Source organism: Empidonax traillii, unplaced genomic scaffold (assembly GCF_003031625.1).
Source record: "Empidonax traillii isolate 1590-97213 ecotype Southwest subspecies unplaced genomic scaffold, ASM303162v1 scaffold286:size1162393, whole genome shotgun sequence".
Lineage (NCBI taxonomy): Eukaryota > Metazoa > Chordata > Aves > Passeriformes > Tyrannidae > Empidonax > Empidonax traillii.
Window position 1 is genome coordinate 475,027 of NW_020955479.1, and position 24,234 is coordinate 499,260.

General features: G+C 41.0%; 1 protein-coding gene across 3 annotated transcripts in view; it reads left to right on the top strand.

Annotated features, from left to right (window-relative positions):
* CEP112 (centrosomal protein 112) overlaps positions 1-24,234 on the top strand; it is a 150,020-nt gene that overhangs the window by 85,252 nt on the left and 40,534 nt on the right. For all 3 annotated transcript variants that reach the window (XM_027890379.1, XM_027890381.1, XM_027890380.1), the window contains 2 exons: positions 7,516-7,746; positions 20,651-20,713. In XM_027890379.1, coding sequence (XP_027746180.1) covers positions 7,516-7,746; positions 20,651-20,713 — 294 coding nt within the window. The remainder of the gene's footprint in view (positions 1-7,515; positions 7,747-20,650; positions 20,714-24,234) is intronic.

A 24,234-nucleotide genomic window follows, 5' to 3' on the forward strand; every position in this document is an offset into this window, starting at 1 on the left:
CTGTAAAAGTCCAGATCTGTTTCAGAGCACTCCTTTTGGGAGGAAAAAAATCATCAAAAATCACATTTTGCTTAATGTCGTGTCACAGCAGATCTCACAAATGTGCTGCTCCTTTCTCAGGTGTAGAAACCAGAGTGGGGCCAATATTTTCAGTGTAGCTTTTCCTACTGGCATTTTGATACCTGTGCCTTGCTTGTTCCTTTTCAGCCTTCAGAAATACGTGGCAGGGTTAGTGAACAGTTTGGGGGTTAGGTTACCTATGGAAATGTTACCTAAGTGTGTTTATTTGTAGGAATGACTTGGGAAGACTCATTTTTCCTTAATTTTATTGAAAATGGAACCAGGCAGAAGGTAACTGTTGTTCTTCGTGAGTCAACACTTTCACCCTGTTTCAGGAAAATGTTTGAGCTGTAGAACAAGAGTAGACAAGATAAAGCAAATACATCACTAATAAGTAAATTCTAATCTTAAAGGGTGCTGGACTGTTGTTGGGACCGTGTTAAGTGCAGGATTTGGGGTGAGGGGGGTGTTGACCGTGGTTTGGACATGAAGAGGAGAGTGATGTTTAGCTCTGTACAGGTAGGGGGGTGTTAAACCTGCCCCCCAGCCCTGGCTGACACCCTGCTAGATACAAAATAAGCAGGGTTAGTTGTGATATACTTTTATCAGATTCATAAATATTAGAGGCGTTTTTCAGCGCATACAGAGCGCTGGAACAGTCCACGTAAGGAATCCGACCAAGGAGGTTTGACCTTTAAAAGCAGCTTAATGCTGTTAAAATTAACAGAACAAATATGTAAGTTGGCAGCTCAGCACCTCGCTTTACAAGCCCCAGTGGATGTTTTCAAGAGAGATGTCAGGGGTACGTTTGCAAAGGTGAGAAAAAGCTGTGTTTGTGTGGAGATGGAGTCAACAGACCTTTGCCTAAGCCCTGGGATGTGGGGATTGGGATCTGACGCTGCTGAACAGCAAACATTTTACCCTCAGCTGCCACCTGCACTGCTCTTACTGAGGTTTTCTTGACACTGGATGTTCTGAGTCTGGAGAACTGCCACTCCTGGTGTGCTGGGCAGGTTAGTGTGTGCAGCTTTGGTTTAAGTTCTGCAAGACCTAAACTTGATCTTACCCAGCCTGAGTCAGAAACTATGAACGTTTCGTTTATGTATGTATTAATAACTTCACCCCATCACTGCAGTGTAGTCATATACAGGATATATATGGCATATATATATATATATATATATATACAGGATAAAGATGGCTCCTAGTTAAGAGTTGTGCAATAGCACCAACGTTCTGGATGGAATTTTTTTTGTGCATTTTTCAATATGCACAAAACACTGTATAAATAAGTAATAAAGTGCATCTCTGTGTACTGAAGCTGATATTTTAGTGTTTCCAGGGAGTCCTAGACCACTGACCAGGACTACCTATAGTGGTGAGGGTGGTGGCTTCCATGATTTCCTCTGGAAGAGCTTGCTCAGCTCCATGAGACCAACCTGTTGGTCACTGAACTGTTGCTTATTTTCACTTCATTTCACACCATTTCATTTATCTGCTCCCTTAAGTAGCACATTTATGGGCCTGTGTGTTCTTACCCAAAAGGCATTTAAACTTGTCAGTGTAATAGATTGTGCTGTGAAAGCTAAATAGCTGTTTATTACTTATCCCTGTTAATTTGTGCTCTGCCACATCATTACCCATGTGATAATGTGTGTGACATTCACAGTAGTTTGCTTTGCAGATCAGATCTTATCTTTTAAATGATTCATAATATTGACAAATTGCTGATTTTACCAGTCACAAGGAAAATTGGATAATAAGTTCTTAACCTATTTTAATTGAAATTGCCATGATGTAGAAAATGTTTTCAATATTAGGTGTGTAAAATGGGCATATTTTAGTTCATTACAAAGCTTTATTTACAAGATGACTTTAAAAACTTAAGTTAGTACATTTCAATGACTCTTGAATTTAAAATACTACCAACTATTTTAAAGTATTGGTTTGGTGAGTTGGACTCAGTAGGATTCTTTGTGGACAAAAAGATAGATATCCATTAGCACTGTGCCTGGTCCTTGGTTGCTGAACTCTTATCTGCTAAGGATAAAAATCATTGGGATAGTTCCCCAAAACAAGAGTGAGATCCCCTGTGAGAAGGAGGGCTGTGACTTGCTGAAGCTGCAGCAGAAAAACTCATTAATACAAACCAATTTTGTTTTAAACACAAATCAACGTGCCACACATTTGAAGTTCTTACAGCTCCACTTTCTTCTAAGCTTAGAGCTGCAAGTATTTGTTTATTTTTCAGAATTCTTTTATGTTAAATGCATTGGTTATTTTTCTGATGGTAGAGGAACTTGTATGATCTGTTTCCCAGCATTTTATAAGGCTTTGTTTTCTCATAAGAAAGCTCAAGTAGTTGAGATTCCCACTTTGAACAGATAATCCCTCTAAGGTATTTTACAGCAGATATGTCACCAGTTGCTGTGGGACTGGGAGGGGACACTTCATCCACCTCTTCTGGGACATTGCACTGATCCGGGGTAAAAAGGGACTCATTGTCACCACTGAATCACTGGGTGTTTCTACTTTCTTCCTTATTTCCCTTTTAATTCTTCATCATCAAAGTGAGATTTGTTTTTACTACGGACTTCCTTTCCCTGGACTGGACTGATCTCCTTTCAGAAATAATCCAGTGCCCAATAAGGAATGTTATGGATACCTCATCCATCGCTGTCACATCAGCAGAAGGAGACACACAGAGACAAATCTCCCTTTCAGAAGGTCCAGCTGATGGTTCCCAGCACACACTGCTCATCTGAATGTTCTTCCACATGAGGAAATGCTGAGAAGGTCTTGGCTCTCAGAGGCAGAAGCTGCACGTTGGTGGGTCAAATAGGGCTCTTACAGGCTAATATTTTAGGTTATTGTCCTAGAAAGGATCTTTGTGATGCTCCAACCTCAGAGCTGAGGCCACAGCACTGCTCAAAGGTTCTGGGGGGTTTTGTTGTGGTTTTTTTTTAAATGTTGCGTGTAACATTAAGCACAGCGAACTGAGCCCAGTGCAGTCATCTCCGACTCAAGCCAAGTTAACCCAGTGCAGAAAACATCTGAAACTGAGTTTGAAGAGTTGCCATGAGCCACCAGAGAAATGCAGTGGTGTTTAAGCAGCTGAGTGCACTGTTTGAGCAGCCTGAGTGCCCTCAGCAGTGAAGAGCACTGAGGGTTATTGCAGCTTCATCTGCCGGGAGATGTTACTCACTTACTGTAAATCTGCTGAAACAACACCTAAATGACTGCAGATCCGAGCCTTGGGGAGTAGGTCAGGAGTGGATTTGATCTTAACTCTCCACTGCCTTGTTTTTGTGACTCTGAAATGCCTTTGGGACCGTTTGAAGCTGGTGGGGTGGATGTGGTTTGGTGTGTAATGCGTCGGGAGGGAGGCAGAGAGGTCCGTGTATTCCAGGGCTGTGAGTGTGAAGATGTGGTCATGCTCCAGCCTCTTGCTCAGAAACTGATCCAAGGATCAGTTTCTTCTTGGGGGCGAAGAGGGAGCTCCTAAAAAATAAAGGCAAAGTGTATTATTATTGCTTTTAATTAGCCTGTAGTCATCGGGTCCGTTTCTCGTCTCTGTTGCGCGTAACTGTCGCGGTTTCAGACATCACCGACAGATTTTCATTTCAACTTTTTTGCCAGCTTTATATTTTCTTATGCAATTTACTCTTCAAAATTAAGAGCACATGTTTTCCTTCCAAATAACACGCGGTACATTTATTGGCGTTTTAAATAGGCCAAAGTGAGTGACCAACCTTCTTCTTTTTCTTTCAAGTCTATTTTTTCCCCTACAGGCAAATTGCTGTGGGCTTATGACCCACCCTTTTTATGACACTATTTCAGCACAGATATTCTTAGTTAGAATTCTAAGTTATTACTTTGAAACAGAAATAGAAATCACCACCTTGGCCAGCAGTTCCTTCAGCCATGGGACATGTGAGTGTGCCACGTAAACTCATGTGAAATCTCTGCCCTGTCACCCAGTTCATGTGTTTGTATTTCTGCTCCGTTTGGGGTACCGTGTAAGCTGCTGTTGTCTTTCTGTTTGTTGTCCTGTGTGTGGGTTAATAGTCATTTTACAAAATGCTTCCTTGTTTTGAGGCATGTTCCTGTGGCATGGCCGTCCTGGGACTTGCTGGAAACTTCTGCATCCTTTCCAAAATAGATACTGATCTCTTTTATTTCGTGTTCTTGTACCCACACAACTGAAATAAATACTCCAACGCATTGATCCATAAAAGAAAGCTAATAGCAATAACCTTTTTGGACCTGTTACATACTGTGAGCCTTTATTTCTTATGTTTGATCCAGTTTAGCACAGTAATAATTTGCTCAGATGGAGTGTTTAAGATGTGTATTTCTCACAGCAGCTCTTGCACCCAAGTTGTTGTTTGGACCATGCAGACCATTTTTCGTTCCCAAACAGAGCAGCCAGGGAAAAATTTAAGAAACCAATATTGAGAAAGAGGATTCAGTTTTCCAAAGAAACCAAGCAAGCCTTGTGCCTTTGGATCTCAAGCATGAGAAGTGAGATTTTGTAACTGCAGCTCTTGTTTTCTCCCAGAATCGTTAGGAAAAGACAGTTGCTGATAAGTTTTATATTTCACAGATTTTTCACAACTGAGAATTAAATCATCTTGGTTTGGGTTTTTTTGGGTTTTTTTGTTTTTTTTTTCCTAATTTGCCTACATTTAAGTCTAATAATAGTTTATTGAACCTGGCATGTGGAATAGCAGAGTCTTAGTGCTGGAAAGTTCGGGATTCATTTCCTCCAGCGCTCGAAGATCTCGTGTCACCCAGGGCTGTCGGAGGCAGTGAGTTGTTCGGGTGTAATCTGCTCCTGCCACTGACTTTGTTTATGGGAAAACCTAATCTGGCTGTGAGAACTGGACTTATTTGAAAGTAATTGACAAGAACTGTGGCTGTGATCCCCAATATAAGCTTTTTCCAGTCACTTTGGGGAGATTAGATGTCTCTTAACATCATCTTACTGGCAGTGAAGTTGCTCCAGAGGGACTCCTTTAATCATATTAGTTTCGCTGCCATCACCCCGTCTCCAGAGTCTTTCTTCTCTCCTAATAGAACCAAATCTGCTTTTGCCATCTATTAGGTCCAACATTAATGCTCCTTTGCATATTAATTACTGTTACTTTACCTATGCCACTCGGCCCCGCTATCAGCTGGCTCCCCATTTTGGATCTGAGGGCTGGGAGCTGTTCCTTTCTGCTTCTGGCAGTAGGAAATGCTGTATTGTGCCAGTTCATTTTCTACTGACTTTTTTTTTTATAAGAATTACTGAATAAAGAATGAAGTAAAGCAGAAAAGACGTAACAATTGACTCAAGAATTCGCCCAGCCTTTATTTTGGCTCGTAATATCATTTGTGGATGAATTCTCCCTACATTATAAAAAGTTAGCCCTGGTTTCTTATCCTAAATATTTTAACAAACGCTTTGGAGAACTTCTAAACAATGTAATATCTTAGTTCCACTTATGTGTGTGGGAGGGTGTAGTTAAAGGAAGTTTTTTATTTTAAGAAAGAAAGAAGGGGGGGGGGGGAAACCAGAAGGAAAGTGGTAATGGTGGGGGAATGAGCTCTCAAAAGGAGCTCCCACAGATTAAAAGATAATTGTGATTATTCCAGGCAGGACTTGCACTGGGACAGCTGTTGAAAAACCCAAATGCTGTGTATGTCAGTTTGGAACTCAGGCTGTATCATCCAACAGAAATTGTAGTTATTATCTTCACTGAGTTAGTGTTTCTCTGGCTAAGGAAAAGCCAGACGGGCCGTCGTGTTTTTGTGATCTTGAGATGAAATAATTTTCCGAAAGAATTAAAAAAGCACATTGTGGATTATAATTACAGACTCAAACGTACTTTACGTTTTGTTTTTTTTTTTAGTCTGTATACGGATTTAATAAGAAATTAAACATGTGTAGAGGAAAAGCTCAGCAGAGGAAGGAAAGGATCTAGTGCAGATTACGCTATATGAAACATATGTTTGAGATAATGCTGATAGAGCTGAAATATGTGGCCTGTGCTGGAGTTTGTGTATACAAATGACGTGCTCATTCCTTCCCTGCCATACACACAGTTTTACCTTTGACACAGTAGGGAGCAATGCCAGTGAGTAATTAAGAAAGCATGGAGGCAAAATAAGTTTCTGAGGGGGTTAATATTATTTCATGCATGTTACAGCTGTGATAGCTGAAGGACAAAGTGAAGGTTTGAAGGGAGATGATGTCTTTGTTGCACCATGTAGTTCAAATAGCTGGGGAAAAAAGGCAAACTTTCAAGTCTTGATTTTTTTTTTCCCCCCCTCCTCTCTCAGATCACAGTATTTATAACAATCTGTCTTGGGAGATTAATGTTCAAGGCAATAGATCTGATAGTCGTTCATGTCCCAACTTTGGTCAGAAATGAATGTTTCTTTTTCAGAGTTTTGTAGTAATGTGGTTCTCAGAGACTGCAAATAAATGGTTTAGCTGAGTACAGACAGTGTATTAAAAATGTCTAAAGAAGAAAAATAGCAGTTGGAAGGAAAGACAAGCCCAGAGCTCTAGAATCAGTATTCTGGCATTCCAGGGCAATGGGAACTTTAAATATACACTAGTTTTCATCAGATTTTTTTGTGAAATCTTTAATAAGCTTGAGCTGAGTCACCTGCATTTGTTTGGTAGAACATCAGTTTCTCATCGCAGTATTGTCTCACCCTCTGTGATGGAATTCCAGGGAACTGCAAAGATACTTGTGAAACAGGAGGAAAGAAGGGGAAATAACTGCATGAGGTTTCAGTGAAAATGCTGATTTTCAAAATTATATTTATGAATGAAAACCTGCATGTGCTTGCAGCATCATCCATCCCACTTTCCTGTACGGACAGTGCTTGATGTCTCAGATGTGATACTCTCGTACTTTGGTTGAGAACCTGTGGAAGAAATTGAGTTAGAAAAGTAACTCTAATAAGAGTTATGTGCAAGGGTACACCTGAAGTAATAACTGTGTATCTGCAACTACTGTAAAATAACAAAATGTATTCTGTATAATGAGAAGTAGCACAGTTTTACCTCTTATCATTTTGATTCTTCAGCCTTTTGTGTTCCTGCATCAGAGTCTGGGAGCTATTGATAAATGATTGATGATACACTGATGGCTCATTAGAAGGGGGCAGGTCATTTCTTAAGGATAATAAGAGAAGGCATGGATAGAAGTTGCAGTGATTATATGCCACAAAGTAAATTTCTTCACCCATGGGGGCACCCCCTCCAAAAATGTCAATCTTGCCAATGCTTTGGGCTGAAAGAGCTGTGTTCATCTGCAGGCACAAAGAGAAAGGGAAGAGAGGCCAGGAGAAGGAATAGAGCATCCCTTGAGTGCTGCCAACACCCTTTCTAAGAAAACCCAGTGGTTTTTGTTCTGTGGGTGTGGGTTTTCTCACTTTGTTGGTTCTTTCTCACAGGTTATCTGCAACCTGGAGAACCAAATCCTCAGGCTGAGGGAAGAGCTCATTCAGGCGAACTCTCTGCGGAACCAGCAGCTGCTGGACCTGAGCTGTCAGAGGGACAAGGAGAAGCTGAAGGCAGCTCGAGAGAAGGAGGCAGCAGTGAATAAGATGAAGATGGAGACAGAAAAAATGATCTTAGACCTGAAAAAGAGGCACGCAGCTGAGACAGAGAGGGTCTTGGACAAGGTAAGAGAGAGTCGCACGGGGCAGCTTTGTGGGACATGGAGAAAAGGGGAGCAGTCACCCCAAAAGTCAGCTAAAGCAAAAATTCCCTTGGGGGGAGATGTTTGGGGGTCACCTGAGCTGGAAAAACAGATGTCTGCTGTGGATCTGCCCTGTGTGGTTCTGTAATGAAAACCTTTGCTGTGATCTGATCCCTGGGAGCACCTCCAGGCCTGGGCAGCACCCAGGGGGCGTGGGTGGAAGGTGCCCTGAGGTGCTTGGGAGCCAGCAGGACTTTAAAAACGTGGGTGATTTCACAGCCAAGGACCAGGCTGATCACTTTTTCTTGGCTGGAATAGAGAGTAGAAAGGGTGGCTCAGCCTAACCAAGCTTATTCTCCCTTAAAAAAAAGTTAAGTTCCTAAGGAGGCAAAAACTCGGGCTAGAACTGCAGGGAGGTTGAATCTAATTGCTAATGATGGCTGGTGTAATACTGCCCGTGTGCATCAAGTGGGCAAGGACTCTGGGAAATGCTTGAAAATAGATATTTATGTTTCAGATCCATCAAGATTTCCCTCCCCATCCTGTTCCGTGGGGTCACTGCCCACATCTGTGCTTGCTGAGCACCCCTGTCTTGAATTCAGGTATTTCCCCCCATTAGGGAGCTAAAACATGGGAGTTTTATTTCAAAAAATAAACCAAAAAAAACCACCCTACTTAATATTTATGTAGACACTGTGTATGTGTAAGCAGATAGTTGTTGAAGTATCTTTTATGCCCATTAATGCACTAAATCGTACGTTTTCTTGCAAAGGGATGTGCAGTGGCACAAATTAACCATCTGCAGAAGCTGTTTGAGCAGCCTTTGTGCAAGTGACATTTCATTTACCTGCGTCAGGTTCTTGGTCTGTAATTTTGAAGAGCATTGGGGGGATTATGTTGGAAATCAGCCAGGCTGAAGCCATTAAAATGGCTGTGATCAACAATTCAGGATCTTTTCTGAATGTGAAGAAAGCTCCGCTTGGCATAATTATTTAAAGCCAAGGTCACAGAAAGTATTTAAACCTTTGAAATTCATCATTAAAGGATTAATTTAAACTCAGGAAGACATTGTCATTTTTGCTTAAAAATGGAATTTGAATCTCAATTCTTTTCTTTCTTTGATCTTTTTTTTTTTTACATGTGTAGTATAGCAAAAGAAAAGTTAACTTCTTTACATCCTCAAATTAAAGTTACAAATAATCCTTCATAGGGCAGTATCTTTAATAGTCTTGAATTGTCATTTCTGTCAGAAATACTGGAGGTTTTTTATTTGTTGGATTTTTTTTCTATTTTTCAAAAAATTTGCTAATTTTCAGCTATATTAGCTGCTATTGAATTTTTTTTTTTTTTTTTTATTTAACCTACATCCCTATAATAGCCTCTAATCTGAGGAGCACATGTTGAGTAAAAGGTAGGAGGGGAAAAGGAAAAAGTGTCTCTGTTGAAAAGCCTTTCACAGACATGTGAAAATACCTGGCATTACCTTCAAAATCTCCCTTTCCCATTCTGCTTCCTTTCTGTCTTCCAAATGTAGAGCTGTGGAAATTGGCCACAAGGTGCAAAAGTCAAAGCAGCTTAAAGGGCAACCTCCATTTAAAACTCAAAAGTAACAGTTTCAGCTAACTTAGCTCAAATCTTGATCCCATTACAGTCCACAGAACTTTGATGAAGGAGATTTTATCCAAGGAGGAGGGGGAAGGGAAGCATCTTAATAACAGTATGAGCCTTGAAGCTTGTTTTTTTTAAAATCTTTTTATTTTTCTACCAGATCTTGTTACCTTGAAATTTAGGGCAATAGGGGAAAAAAATGTTGTTCTCCAAATTTACTTTTTTTCCCTGCCAATTCTGTGAAGATTGCTTAAAAGTCCAATGGGAAGCTGAATTTCAGTGTTTAGGCATGGAACATCTGACTGTCCAGATTTTCTGAAGGTCAGTCCATTCTCAAGTGAGGGATCTGATTCCTCTGATCTCCTTTGTGAGTAATGTTGACTTCTGTGTGGATTGCTTTGTGTCACTGCGGACTGTTGTTCATGTGAGCGTGAGGAAATACAAAAGAAATGATTCCTACTTAAGTGAAAAGAAAAATTGAAGCTAAAAGGGGTGGAGGGAGATGCGGGATTCTGATGGTATTTCCCTCCCCATAGTCCTGTTATGGGGATGGGAAGGAGGAGAGTGAGGGGCAGAAACAGATGGACAGTTTTCATTACAACCACACTGAAATATTGGTTGGTGTTTCTAGGCAGCTTTTCAATACTTAGGGACACATAATTTATGGAGGTCTTTAATTTTCTGCTGCTTGAAAATCTTGGCTTTAAGGCTACTACATTGCTTATTGTAATATTAGTTCCTGAGCAATCTCTTAACACTTCAGGCTTCATCAGGATTGGTGTCCTTTGGAGGTTCCCAGGGCAGTGTTCAGATTGTCAACATGCATAATTTTTTTTTTCTGCTTTGTGTGTAAAGTTTTAAGATGATTCTCTGCTCTATCTTGAGCCATGTTAGGAAGAAATCCTTCCCTGGGAGGGTGGGGAGGCCCTCCTGGCACAGGTTGCCCAGAGCAGCTGTGGCTGCCCCATCCCTGGAAGTGTCCAAGGCCAGGTTGGACGGGGCTTGGAGCAACCTGGGCTGGTGGAAGGTGTCCCTGCCCATGGCAGGAGGTGGGACTGGATGGGCTTTCACGTCCCTTCCAACCCAAACCACTCTAGGATTCACAGAGCTGTAGTTGGGCTCCCAGTTCCAGCAGGGACAGGTGTGTTCCAGGTTGCAGCAGCAGCAGCACTCGGGGCAGGAGCATTTTCAGGTTTGCCAGAAAGGACCAAAAGCAGAGACAAACCGTGTCTAAGTGTGTGCAGATGTGAGCCTTGGCAGGGCTGCTGTTTGCAGCGTTCAGCTGTGGTATTTTCTTGGCAGAGGAAATGAGCATTCAGAAAGCATGACCCAGGCAGAGCAGTGGCCATGCTAACAATGCTCAGAGGAAGCAACCTTGGAACACTGAAAATATCTCATAAAAAAGCTCCCTTTGAGCAGCACACATGAGTAAATTGGAGTGGGAGAAGATGATGATGGTTTTTTTTTTTCTCATCTCTAAATAATTGTCGACATTTAGCTTTTTATTGACTTCTTTTCTATATTTAAGTAGGTATTTTGACTCATTCTGTTAAAGGTTTATGCAGGTTCCAGGAACATCTAATTCCCTTTCAGTGCTGCTTTTCTTGTGGAGAAGTAATTTACATTTTTGTCTATTGACTGTGCTGAACACACACGATATTTGATTACAGGCTGAAGCTGTAGTAAAAAAAAAAAAAAAAAAAAAGAAAGAGTTAAACACTTTAATTTTTGGGACTGAAATTCTTCTGATGTCAGCACTGCTGTGAAATGGTCCTTCTGGAGAGATGGGACTTCAGGATGAGGTAAAACCTGGCCAGAGAGCCAGGCACATCATCCTCGTAGACTTTAATGACGTAACAGTTACTTGTGCTCTGAGATTCCTGTTAGTTTAAATAAAGTTTGACATTCACAGTATTTTCTAGTCTATACCTCTCACAGTCACTCCACCTGTAACTGGTGGGAAGTCCACATAACACTGAGATCCCTGGGGAGTTTAAAGTTAAGGTCACTGTGTAAGTGACCACTTCCTAATTAAGAATAACTCTTTTATATAACAGTTGTGTTGTAATATATTGTTTTTCTAAATGTTTTCAAAACTCTTCAGGCGGCGCCTTGTAATTGGATGCTTAGTTTTTGAGCTGCTTTTTTGCCTACAAAATTACAAATAAGCTACTGATAACATGCCCTAGAGAACATTTCAGTCCTTCCTTCAGCATCAGGGTTTGTGCTGGGGATGAATTACCTGCCCAGCACAGCCCTGGGACACAGTCCAGTTGGATGTGGTCCTTGGGAATGTTTTCATGCTGCATGTGTAGGAACATCTGTAGTTCTGGCACTTGGTGTCAGTCCTGGTGCAGATGATGTCACACTGTTCAGCACTGGCAAAGAGTAGAAGATGAAGGGAAAGAGAATGACATCTTCAGGGATGAAAAATGCTCCAAGAGATACTTGATTAAAAGGCTTGAGTTCCCCCTAAAGCCATTACCTCATAAAGCACCAGCATTGTGTACTTTCCATTTGTGACTCCTGTCTCTCCAGCTCTTGTTCTTCTCTGTCAGCTCTGCATTTCATGGACCACCAAAACTGGTTCCATCTTGGTCCCTAAGACCTTCTGAAAACAGGACCATCTCTGCTGCAGTCCTGTAGGTTCCTGCTCAGTGTGGTGGAGTCTTTGACCCTGAGTGACACCTTTCACTCCCTGAATTCAAACACTCCCAGCCCCACCAAAAATAACCTTTGTGTGAGCATCCAGAGGAAGTTTCCACACTCCTTGCAGCAATTCCCTGGTTGTTTACACGAGGGCAAACAGGTCAGCCATGAAATGTGGATGTGCTTTCTTCCCAAGTGTGATGATATCATTAAATTGTCTCTAATTATGATGTAGATGTTTGTCTCCTTGCTGAATGAATTCAGGATCTCTACCAGTTGTCTCTGTGCCATTTTTTTTAAAATGTTTGTTTGACTCTATTACATCAATTATTTAGCCTAGGCCTTAGCTATGAATAATTTAAAGAGCCTCCAGTTCTTACCAAGAGGAGTTGGATGTTTCCCAAGTCTCTTAACGTTTTTCATTATGATCCAAGAACTATTGTCCATGATATTATCTCTCTGTTCCAGAGTAGGAATATTTTTATTGGTTTTGCTTTGTATGCTCTGTGTACATTAACTTAACATTTGGGTCTTGAACGTTTCTGACACAGTGTTAGTGATTCACCCACTAATAATAATAAAAAGGAGCTTATTACTTTGGCTTTATTGGAGAAAACCTGGCAAAAGCCTAGAGGATCAAGAAAAAAGGAATTTCAAAAAGACTTTTAGCGTGTGTTAGCACAAGAAGAGCAGATTATTTAATCTATCCTTATAGTATCTTTACAGCAAATCCTGCAAAAATATTTTGTTTCTAGATGAAGGAAGAAGAGCAGTTTTGTCTCCAGTGTGTCCCCTTTTGCACTGCTCCTTCTGATTCCTCCAAAGGAAAGGAGAGAAAGATGACAGTGGGCCAGGAACATGGTCACAGGAGTGGCATCATCCCTTAGGGAGCCATTTGGAAGAGTCTTCAGTCACTAGAGCCAAATGTGAAGAAAAGGATGGCAGAATCATCTCAGGGGTGTTTCACTCAAATAAGACTAAACAGAATTTACGGCATTCTCCTACTGGAAATATTTCAGACCAAAAACTGCAGTTATTCACAGAGTTACTCTGCTTCTACCTCCTTTAAAAAAAATTAACTTGAAAACCCAGAAAAAAATGGAACCAGAAAACCACAGGTCAGGTTTCTGCTCTCCAGCTGTATTTATAAATCTGGTTCCACAGTTAGGGAGCAAGAAAAGTTGGTATAACTGTGGGGGGGAAAAAAAAAGGTGCACCCAAGAGCAATGGGCTCATTTGCTGTGCCTTCCATGCAATAGAGAAAAGCTGCAGGTGGTTTTTTTCTTCTTCTTTTTGGAGGAGAAGGAGTGTTTGGGAAATAGGGAAGGGGTAAAACAATGCTATTTAGTCCTTCAGAGTTTTTCACGTGAAGAAAGAGGAGTGTTCCAAAACGACTTGCTTAGAGCTGCAGAACATGTCACAGAGTAAAACCCACCTTCATTAAGCGGGTGAGAAAGAATTCTAATTGTTTTGAAGTTCTTATGATCAGCCTGCATATGCTTCATTGTAACGTGATACTAAAGTGCCTCAATTATGGTTTGTATATTTTGGTGCCAGAAGGGGTTTTTTCTTATGCTAAATTATTAAGTTCTGTCAGCTGCTGGGCTGTCATATAGAGATACAGTAAATCACATTATATTTTGTCATGGATTACACAGAGCAATAAATTTGGGAACGGAGATCAAAGTAGTTTCACAATCACATCTGAGTGTAGGAGGGGTGTTTAACTTGTAGAAAATCTGATTTAGGTGAAACTGTTGCAGTTCTTGTGTGAATTCGAAATGAATTTGAATATTTGCTTGAAAATGAATAAGGTACAAATCCCCAAAAGAGTTCTCCTGTATTTAGTTGAGAGGAGTTAATTCTGACCTACAGCTGCAGGATGGAGAAGGGATAAATAATTAAACATTGGGAATGTTCAGAGCCTTGCAATGTCTTATTTATGTTTTTAATGGCTTGATGATTGAGCAATATATTCCATTCTCCTTCTAATTGGACCTTTGCTGGACTTGCACAGTTACTCATCGTTGCATTAATGGGTTCTGGCTCCGGGAAGTTGTCGCTCTTTTGGGGAAGCTTTGTTGTATTTAAAACTACGAAAAGTAATCCAACATAATCTTGCTAAGGAACACTGATGGCTTCAGATCATAGATTTGTTCAGGGATTTGGTTGCATTTTCAGTGTTTGCCTTTCCAACTGTAGAAGCTTAACTTTTTTTGGGCTCTCATCTAATGATGTAATTTCATAATACCGAGTTAGCTTAGGGATGCTGAGTTAATTTAGTGGTACAGTCTGTCTTCTTGTTTCCAGTTTTCCTTCCATTCAACACAAAAGATTCTATCTCCAGATGATACATAGGACTTTTTTCTAGCCATTCATGATGTTCAAGCAACTCTAATGCTTGTTACTCCCACGAAATTCAACCTAAAACAGCAATGCAGCATCTGAAAAACTAAAACCTTGTTGCTATCCCTTTATAATTCTTTCAGGAGCCTTCCTTGGCTGAAATCAAGGCATGTAAACTTAGCTGATATATAACAATAAAGTGCCTGGCATTCACTGTCAGTCCTTTAAGTGCCTGATCCCTGCATCTGTATCATCTTATAAGGGTAGTTAAGGCATTAAACAATTTTCATGTGGCAAACCTAATCTATTCATCTGATTTTTAAGACTTTATCTTGTACACATTTAGGCCAAATGGTGCAGTTTGTTTTCAATAAGGTGACTGGCTCACTGCAATAGTGCCTGGAAATCAGCATTAGTGATGCTGGGAAATATTTAGATGCTCGGTGAATCCATTTAGATGAAGGCAGTAATTGCATCCTAGGGTAAGGACGGTGTAACTGCAGTTGGAGTCTCACAGGAGAGTTTTTGGGAGAGTTAAATGTCTGTATTTAATTTCTCTACGTAATTTCAGAGTTAATAGAAATACACTGTTGGTTTAAATGAAAAGTCTGGAATTGAGAGTTTTCCTAAGGCACAGTTTGCAGAAGCAGTTTCTCAGTGGGCCCCCATTAAGCACAGAATTGCAATGTACAGCAGAAAGGCAATTCTCAGGACAGGTAGTGTCAAATTCAGTTTTAGTCATTCTTGCTTTTTTCCCCCAACTAAAAGTACTTTGCACGTGAATGAGAAGGGTCTTCTTTTTTTTTCTTTTTTTCTCCTAAAGATGTATGCTTAAAGAAAAAAAAAAAAAGAAAAGATTTATAGAGCTCCAAAAGTGAAATGTAAAACAGAATATTAATAGGATTTGGGGATTTCTATCATTCAGTTTCAAACCCCTTGAAGTCATTTGGTACTTGACTAATTATTCTGTTAACATCATTTTGGATATTCAGCTCCTCTTAATGGTCTTTTGGGTGGTTCAGATTCCATATTTGAACTGGTGTGCTATTTCCAGTGTGGAACAGAGATCCAGCTTTCATTTGGTATCTGATTAATGGGGAGAGCAGTAGGAAGAACAAGAGCATTGGTGTAGGAAGTCACCCACTGTCAGTATTAGAGGCACATAAAGAAAATACATGTTGCAGGCTTTGAGGTCGAAAGGGAATTTTTATGTACAATCAGATGAACTTAAAACGTGATCTGCTGATCTCTGAAGTTTAAACAGATACTCCACAGAGAGTTTTAACATACTTAGTAACAGAAATTGCCACTGGTAGCCATCCTGAAGGTCATTTTCTTTTGACATCCATCAAATTACACAATCATGAATTTTGGTACAAAGCATAATGCTGTCAAACTTAAATAGAAATATTCCAGAATGTGGAGTGGTGTGTTGTTTTTTGAGGTAAATGGGCCCCATTTACATTAGTTCTTTGATGTTAAATTCCTTACTGCACATCAGAGAACAGTTGCTTCTTCCCTGGAGCAAGTTTTCTTTCTTCTTTTTCTCCCACCCTTTGATTTTTTTCCCTCCTTTTTTTTTTTTTTTTTTTTTTTTTTTTTTTTTTTTTTTTTTTTTTTTTTTTTTTTTTTTTTTTTTTTTTTTTTTTTTTTTTTTTTTTTTTTTTTTTTTTTTTTTTTTTTTTTTTTTTTTTTTTTAAATTTTTTTATTTTTTTAGTTTGCTTACACTTTTATGGAGGATCAGCTTATGTATGGCCACATTTATCTAGCTGCAGGCATTTTGAAAAATGATTCTTTCAATAGCTGGTGCCCTAAACAGAAAAGTTCTTAAATTTGCTTTACTATTAGTAAATAGTAAATTTAATAATAAATAAATATATATATATGTAAAACCCTCTAGTGAGAGTTATGAAGGTAGGGAATCGTGGAATCATTTAGGTTGGAAAAGACCTTTAAGGTCATTGAGTCCAACCATAAACCCAACCATAGCCCACCACTAAACCATGTCATAGAATCGTGGAATGGTTTGGGTTGGAAGGGACCTTAAAGCTCATCCAGTGCCACCCCTGCCATCGACAGGGACACCTTCCACTAGCCCAGGTTGCTCCAAGCCCCGTCCAACCCCAACTAGAACTAAAAGTCCCCTCAAATAGACCTTATAGCTTAAAAATAGCTCATAAGTACTTTGTAATTAAGGTAGAACAAGTTGTGCTTCTGCGGTGTGGTCCCATCGTAGATCCTTCGCTCTTTTGTTCTTAGTAATTCTGCTCAGTTTCATGAAAGGAGAAAATGAAAGAGGGGCCGTGTTAGAGTAGCACCCACTCATTCAGACACCACATCTGTAGTGCTGATGCCATTTTTAATTTTTATGTGAAATGTTTTGTTGAAGCCGATGCAGTTTTGCTCAGCGACCACAGTATGATGCTTTAAGGCTTGTTAAAGAATTATAGTTGGTTTTTAAAACCAATTAACTGTAACAAGGACATAATCTTTTTAATGCAAAAGTCCTCACTCTGTAATATAAAATAACTGCATGTAAAATTGCCATAATCAGATAATTTTAGCTAAAATATGTATTAACTGTGTGAAACTAAACAGAAGTTAATTTTTGAATCAGTGGCATTCCTCTATGGCTTATCCAATTTAAACCCTTTTCATTAGAAAAATGGGTATTACAATGGGTGCTTCTGACAAGTTTTTGCCAAGTGGGAGTTTCAGGAGCCACCTTTTGCACACAGAAAACCTGTTTCAGACCATTAACTGTATTTGCAGCGCTGCCCATTGCTATAAAAAGAGTTGGGCTTTAATGAAGACTGGCTGACCCTCCAAATGTTCACCTTGCACTTGGGTCCTTATTCATTATGTTTCTGAAATAGCAATAACCTGAAAGGGAGGGAATGCCCTTAAAATAACACAGGAGCAACCTGTGAGCCGAGCAGGCGGTCGGAAAAGCAGGAGCCCGGGAAGCTGCTGTGTGTGTGCACCAGGCCAGGGTGAACCTTCTCACCTGTCAAGATAAATGGGATATAAATCCTCCCCAAAGCTCGCTGCACACAGCTATGTGTGTGTTTACTTTGCTGGAACTCATTCCTTAAAATAAAAAGAGTAAACAGGTAGGGGTTTTGGGGTGTAGCAGGGCTGCACGTGCCCCAGGGAAGGAGGTTCGTGCAGGAACAGCCTGTGTGAAGAGGGATTAAATTAGTTTGCTTGCAGGTTTTGAAGGAGGAGAAGCTTCGTATTTCTGCAGTAAAAGACAAAGTGGAGAAGAGGGCTCCCAGGCATCCCCAGGAGTTAGATCTCTTCAGCTGAGCAGGGCTGTAACTCTGCCTTCTGCAGAGCTGTGCTGGTGCTGCTCCCGTGGGTTGTGATGATGCAAGACCTGTCAGGTGTTACAGCTCTCAGGGAAAAGCTGGAGTCAGCAGCAATCACAGAGAGGTTTGGGCTGAAAGAACCTTAAAGCTCATCCCATTCCACCCCCTGCCATGGGCAGGGACACCTTCCACCAGCCCAGGCTGCTCCAAGCCCCGTCCAACCTGGCCTTGGACTTCCAGGGATGGGGCAGCCACAGCTTCTCTGGGCAACCTGTGCCAGGGCATCACCACCCTCCCAGGGTGGGATTTCTTCCCAATATCCAATCTAACACTTCTTCAGCTTAAGGCCATTCCCTGTTGTCCTATTGCTTCATGCCCTTGACAAGTCCCTCTCCAGCCTTCCTGTAAACCTCCTTTAGGATTTTACCTAAAGGTAAAGAGAGTGCCTGTAAGTTTTAGTGCCACAGAGCTGACATAGCTAATTTTAGACAGCTGGAGCCAATCCTTGTTCAATCTCCAGTGGAAGCTTTTGGGAGCTCAGTACCTCTGAAATGTAGACCCCTCAAATAGGGATGTTTAGAACTGCAAGTGAATGCAAGAATTTGTGGTTTGTTGATGACCGGGAGACAGCTTATAAATATTTTGCTAATTGGAATTTGTTATAGCCATTGTAAAACAAAATGTTGCAATTCCCTTTAAGTAAACTGGTGGGATATACTGTCTTTGCCTTCAGTTAGGAATAAGACACCAAAATTTGGCGTTTCTTTCCTTTGGATCACCTCTGTCACGTCTCTCAGAATTCAGCCTGGTTCTACTCAGTGTGAACAAACAAATTCTAGTTTGTTTATGGAAGTTATGAGTGTTTTTTTTTTTATTATTTATTGGGATTCCTTCTCTGGGTTCAGGAGGTTATGAAGCTGCTTCTATGAAAGATGAGGACTTTTACCCCAGGCAAGTTGAGCGAGAGCAGCTGTAACGTGATCTGTGCAGTGCCTTGCTGGGGAGTGTCTCTCCCTTTCTGGGAGTAACAGTAATTTATACTATTACTGTAATTTCTTTTTTGCTTTTCCCCCCCTCTAAAGATAAACTGACAGTTTCGGTCACTTTATTTTGTGTGGTGGTGGTAAAACATCATCTAAAACTGGACGGCAATGCAATAAAAAAGTGTTAACGTTGGTCAGCTGAGTACAAAGAGAAGTGGAGCAGGACAGAGCTCTCTGGGTTAACTGCTGTGTCACCACTTGTTTTATTTATGCACTCCCCTGATTTGCCCTCACAGTGTTTGTGGCACACTTTGAGTGACAAGTGTAGAAAAAGCGAAATTTAATTTGTCTGGCGCTCCAGAATTCTTCTATATGCTGTTTTAAACCAATAAATGGTGCCATTATCTCTCTTTATAATGAAAAACGACTGAAATGTGTTCTCAGAAATGGTGGCAAATTATTGAATTCTGGTGGTAAGTTGTCAAAATTTTTAATTGATAAGTGAAGTTTGATAATAGATTTCTCAGTAATTTGAGTAGATTCCTTAGTACCAACAAGCAGATGAGTTAGAGATGTCAGTATGTTTCATAATCTTGGAATTTGAAGGGATTCAAGATCTTGAGTTACACATGATGTGAAGTTGAGGATTCCTTTGAACTGGCTGTAATATACTTACATTAAGCTGCACCTTGCAGAGCTGCCCGGATTGCAGGGGATCATTCCAGCCCTACCACGGCGATTCGCAAACACTCTGCAGCCTTAAGCTCCTAAATTTATAGCCCAGTGAAATCAATAAGACTGTTTGCTCGACTGAAATCCCTGGGGGGGGGTTGCAGAAATGGAGTTTGGATCTTAAAACTGGAGCCAGGCAGGGTTCAGAGGCTTTGGGGTCCCCCCCAAAGTCACGGGGCAGCGGCGGGAGCCGTGTTTGGGTGCTGGATGCTGTGCCGGAAAACTAAGGCCGACAGATCAAAGGTTTGAGCAGGAGGTCAGATAGGTTTTGAAAACTTAATCAGCTTAAATTTGCTTCAGAACTCAGCTGCGTAATGTTCTGTCCCCCCCTAAGAAAATATTTGTCTTAGACACCTGTCCTGGAGTGTTAGAGCCAAGAAGACGAGAGCGCTCAGCAGTTCACCTGAGGACAGCGTGGTGGGGCTGGGCTGGGCTGGTTGCTGCAGGAAAAGTACAAGTCAGAATTCTGTCCTGAAATGAAATTGAACTCTTTTTTTTTTTATTAATATCATTATTATTGAATTATCTCTGCAATTAAATTATTTTGGGGGAAAACCCCCCCCCACGTTAAGAGCTATTTTTCCTGCAGTTATTGAAATATTGGCTTGTTGGATTGCGATATGACAAAGCAGCCTTGTTCTCTGTTTGTTTTATTCTTTGAGTTGTGAAAAAAATGCTGGGAGAAGGAAAGAGCTGTATGTCCAAGAGCTGGTTCAGCTGCATCCTGGGTTGATTTTCATGAGAAGGGACACTGCAATAGGACAAAAGGCAGTAGCAGACACAGCCCTGAGATGTGAAGCTGTGTCCTCCACTGGCAGCCTATGCCTGGGACTTTCTCCTCATTTTTTCCCTCCATTCAGAAGCAAATTCACCCTGATAAACTCATTTGTGTGTGTTGCCTCCTTCCCCTGCCACACACACACACACACACACACACTCTCTCACTCTCTCTCACACTCACTCATTTTCTCCTTGTTTTTTTTTTTTTTTTCAATCCGCAAACTCTTTATGTTTTTCTAATAATTGGCAGCAGAGGTACAGTTTCTCCCCTCTTTTAAGTGATGAATAGTTGGCCCGAGATCAAAGCCAGGCCCTTGTGGTTTTTTGGCTGCCACAAAAGGGCGTTGGGGCTGGCGCGGGGCCGGCGCTCGGCGATAGGCATGTGGGTGAGGTGCCAAGCCGAGGGGTCGGTGGCAAAGTGTCTGTACACGTTCCTCCTCTGAGCTAATCTGGTTGTCTCCTGTGTGTGTGTTCCAGGCCAGCAACAGATTGAAGCAGACTGAGAAGGAGTACAGTCAGAAACTGGCTAGATCCTCGCAGGTAGGTGGTGAGAAGACAGGAGCCTCTAGTGAGTCTGTTGGGTTTGGAGACTTGGTGAGAAGTGGAATTACTTCTGCTCCAAAGTGTGGGTCTTGACAACCAGGATCACAGGATATGCCAAGTTGGAAGGGACCCACGAGGATCATCGAGTCCAACTCCTGGCCCTGCACAGGCCCATCCCCAAGAGTCACCCCCTGTGCCCCAGAGGATCATCCAAACCCTCCTGCAGCTCTGGCAGCCTTGGGGCTGTGCCCACTGCCCTGGGGAGCCTGGTCAGTGCCCAACCACCCTCTGAGGGAAGGACCTTTTTGTAATCTCTTACCCTAAACCAAGAGAAGCCTTAACTGTATCCCAGTTTCCATCCAGTGTCCTTCTTGCAGATTTTAGCCTTTCAAAAAACACAAAGCCTAAAGCTGACTAGAGAAAAAACATGTGGGGTCTTTCTGAGTTCTAAGTTTCATCTTTTTGACCTACTTTTTCATCTCCTGGGGACCCAAGAGGACTGAGTCCTCTTTCAGTCACTGGGAAGGGAAGGTGAGGTGTTCCATCAACCGACACATCTCACAGAACCAGGAGCAGCTGCACAACCAGGACTTGCATTTCATATTAAAGGTGGTGTCATGTGGGCGGTCAATGGTGGCACAACAGCCCCTGTCATCTTCATCTTTATCATTACTCCTCACCAGTTCTGCTCTTCTGCCCAAACAAAACACCTTGGGGAATGTCAGTGTCCTAAAAGCAAACTGGTTTTGACTTGAATTTTGTTCTTCAGAGTAGTATTTGAACATGGAAGATGAAATGTGTGTTGAACTCACTTACATACTTTAAAAATGGTAAGATGGGATGATTTTCAAAAATTTCACCTTTCAGTTTGACTGACAGGTAGTGCTGAGGTGTAAAAAATGATGGAGATGCAACCAGAAGTTAAGCTTTTAATAATAAGAAAATTGCCAGGAGGATTTGTGTGGAGGTGTCATTCTCCTCATTCCTCCCAGCCACAGCTCAGCGTCTGCCTGGGATTGAAAACTCTCTTTTCAGCCAATAGTCTAATAATACTCTTTTAAAGTCAATAAAAACATGACAAAGAAGGGTTTAGCATCCTCTAAACCAGACAGAAGTGACCAGTGAGACAATAACAAGAAACTGCAAACTTTACTGTTTTACCAACACTTCAAAATGTTTCAGAACTCATTTTCAACTCCTTTGAGTCTCATTTGCTGAGACACTTGTCCAGAATTCTTTTGGTGACATTTATTGGACTGTTACTTTTTCACACTGCATTTTTTGACACTGCATTTATCAGACTCTTTGCTAAAATATGTCTCTCATTACATTTCTAAAACCTAATGTGTATTTTCTACACATTTATTTGGGTACAGAGAGGTTGTGGGGTCTCCATCCCTGGAGATACTTAAACCTGACTTGACATGGTACTGAGCAACCAGCTCTGGGTGATCCTGATCTGAGCTGGTCCATTCCACCCACACCAATTCCATAATTTTGTGGTAAATCAGAGAGAATGCTCTCTCTGCTACATGCCTTTTAGTGATTTTTGAGAGCCTTATTTATAAAGAAACAACCAACAAGAACAAAACTTCTGTTTTTTTATCTGTCTGTCTAAACCTGAATAGCAGGAAATGGATGATGTCAATACAAAAGTGGCTTCTGATCCATTCCTTAAAGACAGTTGGAACAATTTAAGCACTTCTGAATTTTTTTTAAACAAGAGATGAGGGAAATTGCTTTAATTGTTGCAGTTGGGAACACCAAGGTGGTGCAGCGCGAGGTAAAGAACTCTTTAACCTAAATGTCAGAATAACTTCTGTCAGACCGAAATTTATTGGCCTGGAGAATAGCCTCCAAATGGAAAAAAAATTTGGGGACATGTTTTTTATTAAGGAGGGCATTGCTGTAACTCACACCCTTCACTGGGGAGAGCTGGACCCGTGACCAGATCCTTGGCACTTTCTGGGGCAGACACAACACATACATCATCTGTCAGGGCTGTTTGGCACCACAAAGCAGTTTCACCCTGATGTCTGAATTTCTTTCGTTTTCTGGGTTTAAGTCAAATCCCTGAAGTTACTTGAACATAGTTGGGGGGGTTTTTTGGTTTTTTTTTTTTGGTTTTTTTGTAGCTCACTATTAATAATAGGTCAATCACAACGTTTCTTGTGGTCGTGTTGCTGACAACATCTGTCTAATCTTACTCTCTGTGGCCTCTTGGAACATTCACTTTTAACACCCACACAGAGAAGAGATTTCAAGAAATTTCCTCTGAAGTTTATACAAAGTAAATAGATTTTTTTTTTAAATTTTTTTTTTGCTCTGAAAAGCACTGCACAAAGCAGATCTTTCTCCATCAATTCATGCTGCAATTTCCTTGCCTGTATTTCAGGGCTCCTGTGCTAGCCCTGGGGTCTTAACCCAGGAAAAGCTTTAAATCCCACGGTTGTGTTATATTGAAGGGTTTGTTATTTTGTTTTCTTTTTAAAAGGTGACAATGTGGGAACAACACAAATCACTATAGGTTTTCATGTTTAGGGTATATTATTTTATTTTTATCTGTGTTTGGTTTTGGAAAAGAATTATCTCTTAATCTGTGTTATCCCCTGAGATTTCTCTGATAGCAAAACAGAGAAATAAATTTACCAACAGGTTTTAATCAGTTCTTTTCCCCTTTCTCAAGGATTTCTGTACCTTCATTTGTAGCACATTTCTTATTACATTAGTCCTGGCCTATTAGTAGTGTTTGAAAACGATTTTTTTCCTAGATAATCATATAATTAGTATAGTTAAGTGGTTATCTTCCAGGGAGGAGGCCTGGCAAATACAGAGTCTAAGCACTCTGGTAGTCCCTCCCTGAACTGCCCCTGTGTTAAAGTGCTTTTAGAATTAGACTGCATTATGCTGCTACAGCAGCTTAACCTTAAGCTTGAATATATACATTAAAGTCAGTGACTCTCCTGCATGTTTAAGTGCTTTGCTGGGTGCTGACATGTCAGTATAAAATTCTGTAAATATGCCTCAAGGAACAGGTTTAGTTATGACCTTCCCCAGCAATGAGAAAGGTGGAACAAGTACAGTTCAACAAATCAGGAGTGAATCACATAAAAGGTCCTGTTGAAGGGTCCTGGATTTGGAATCAGGTCCCCACTGTGTTGCTAAGCAGAAACTCCTTTCAGCAGCTCAGAAATTTCACTATCACGTTCAGATTTCAAGCCAGTATGCAAATTGTGGGCATTTTTCTCCTCAGCAATATCAGACTGTAAAATATCCTCCCGGAGAACGAGCACACCATGGCTGTGTAAACCCTCCCTCCCTCGGTCCCGGAGCAGGGGCAGGCTGGGAACAGGCTCGGGGATTTTTGAAGATCACAGATGCGCTTTGTTCTCACGAGTAAATATTTTGGAGTGTCGCAGTGGAAAACCCTTCCAAATATTTTGGGTTCAGCAATTTTTTTTTTGTCACTTACAGCCTCGCTCTGTTCCCTCCTCTCCGCGTGGAATTCCGTGCCTGCG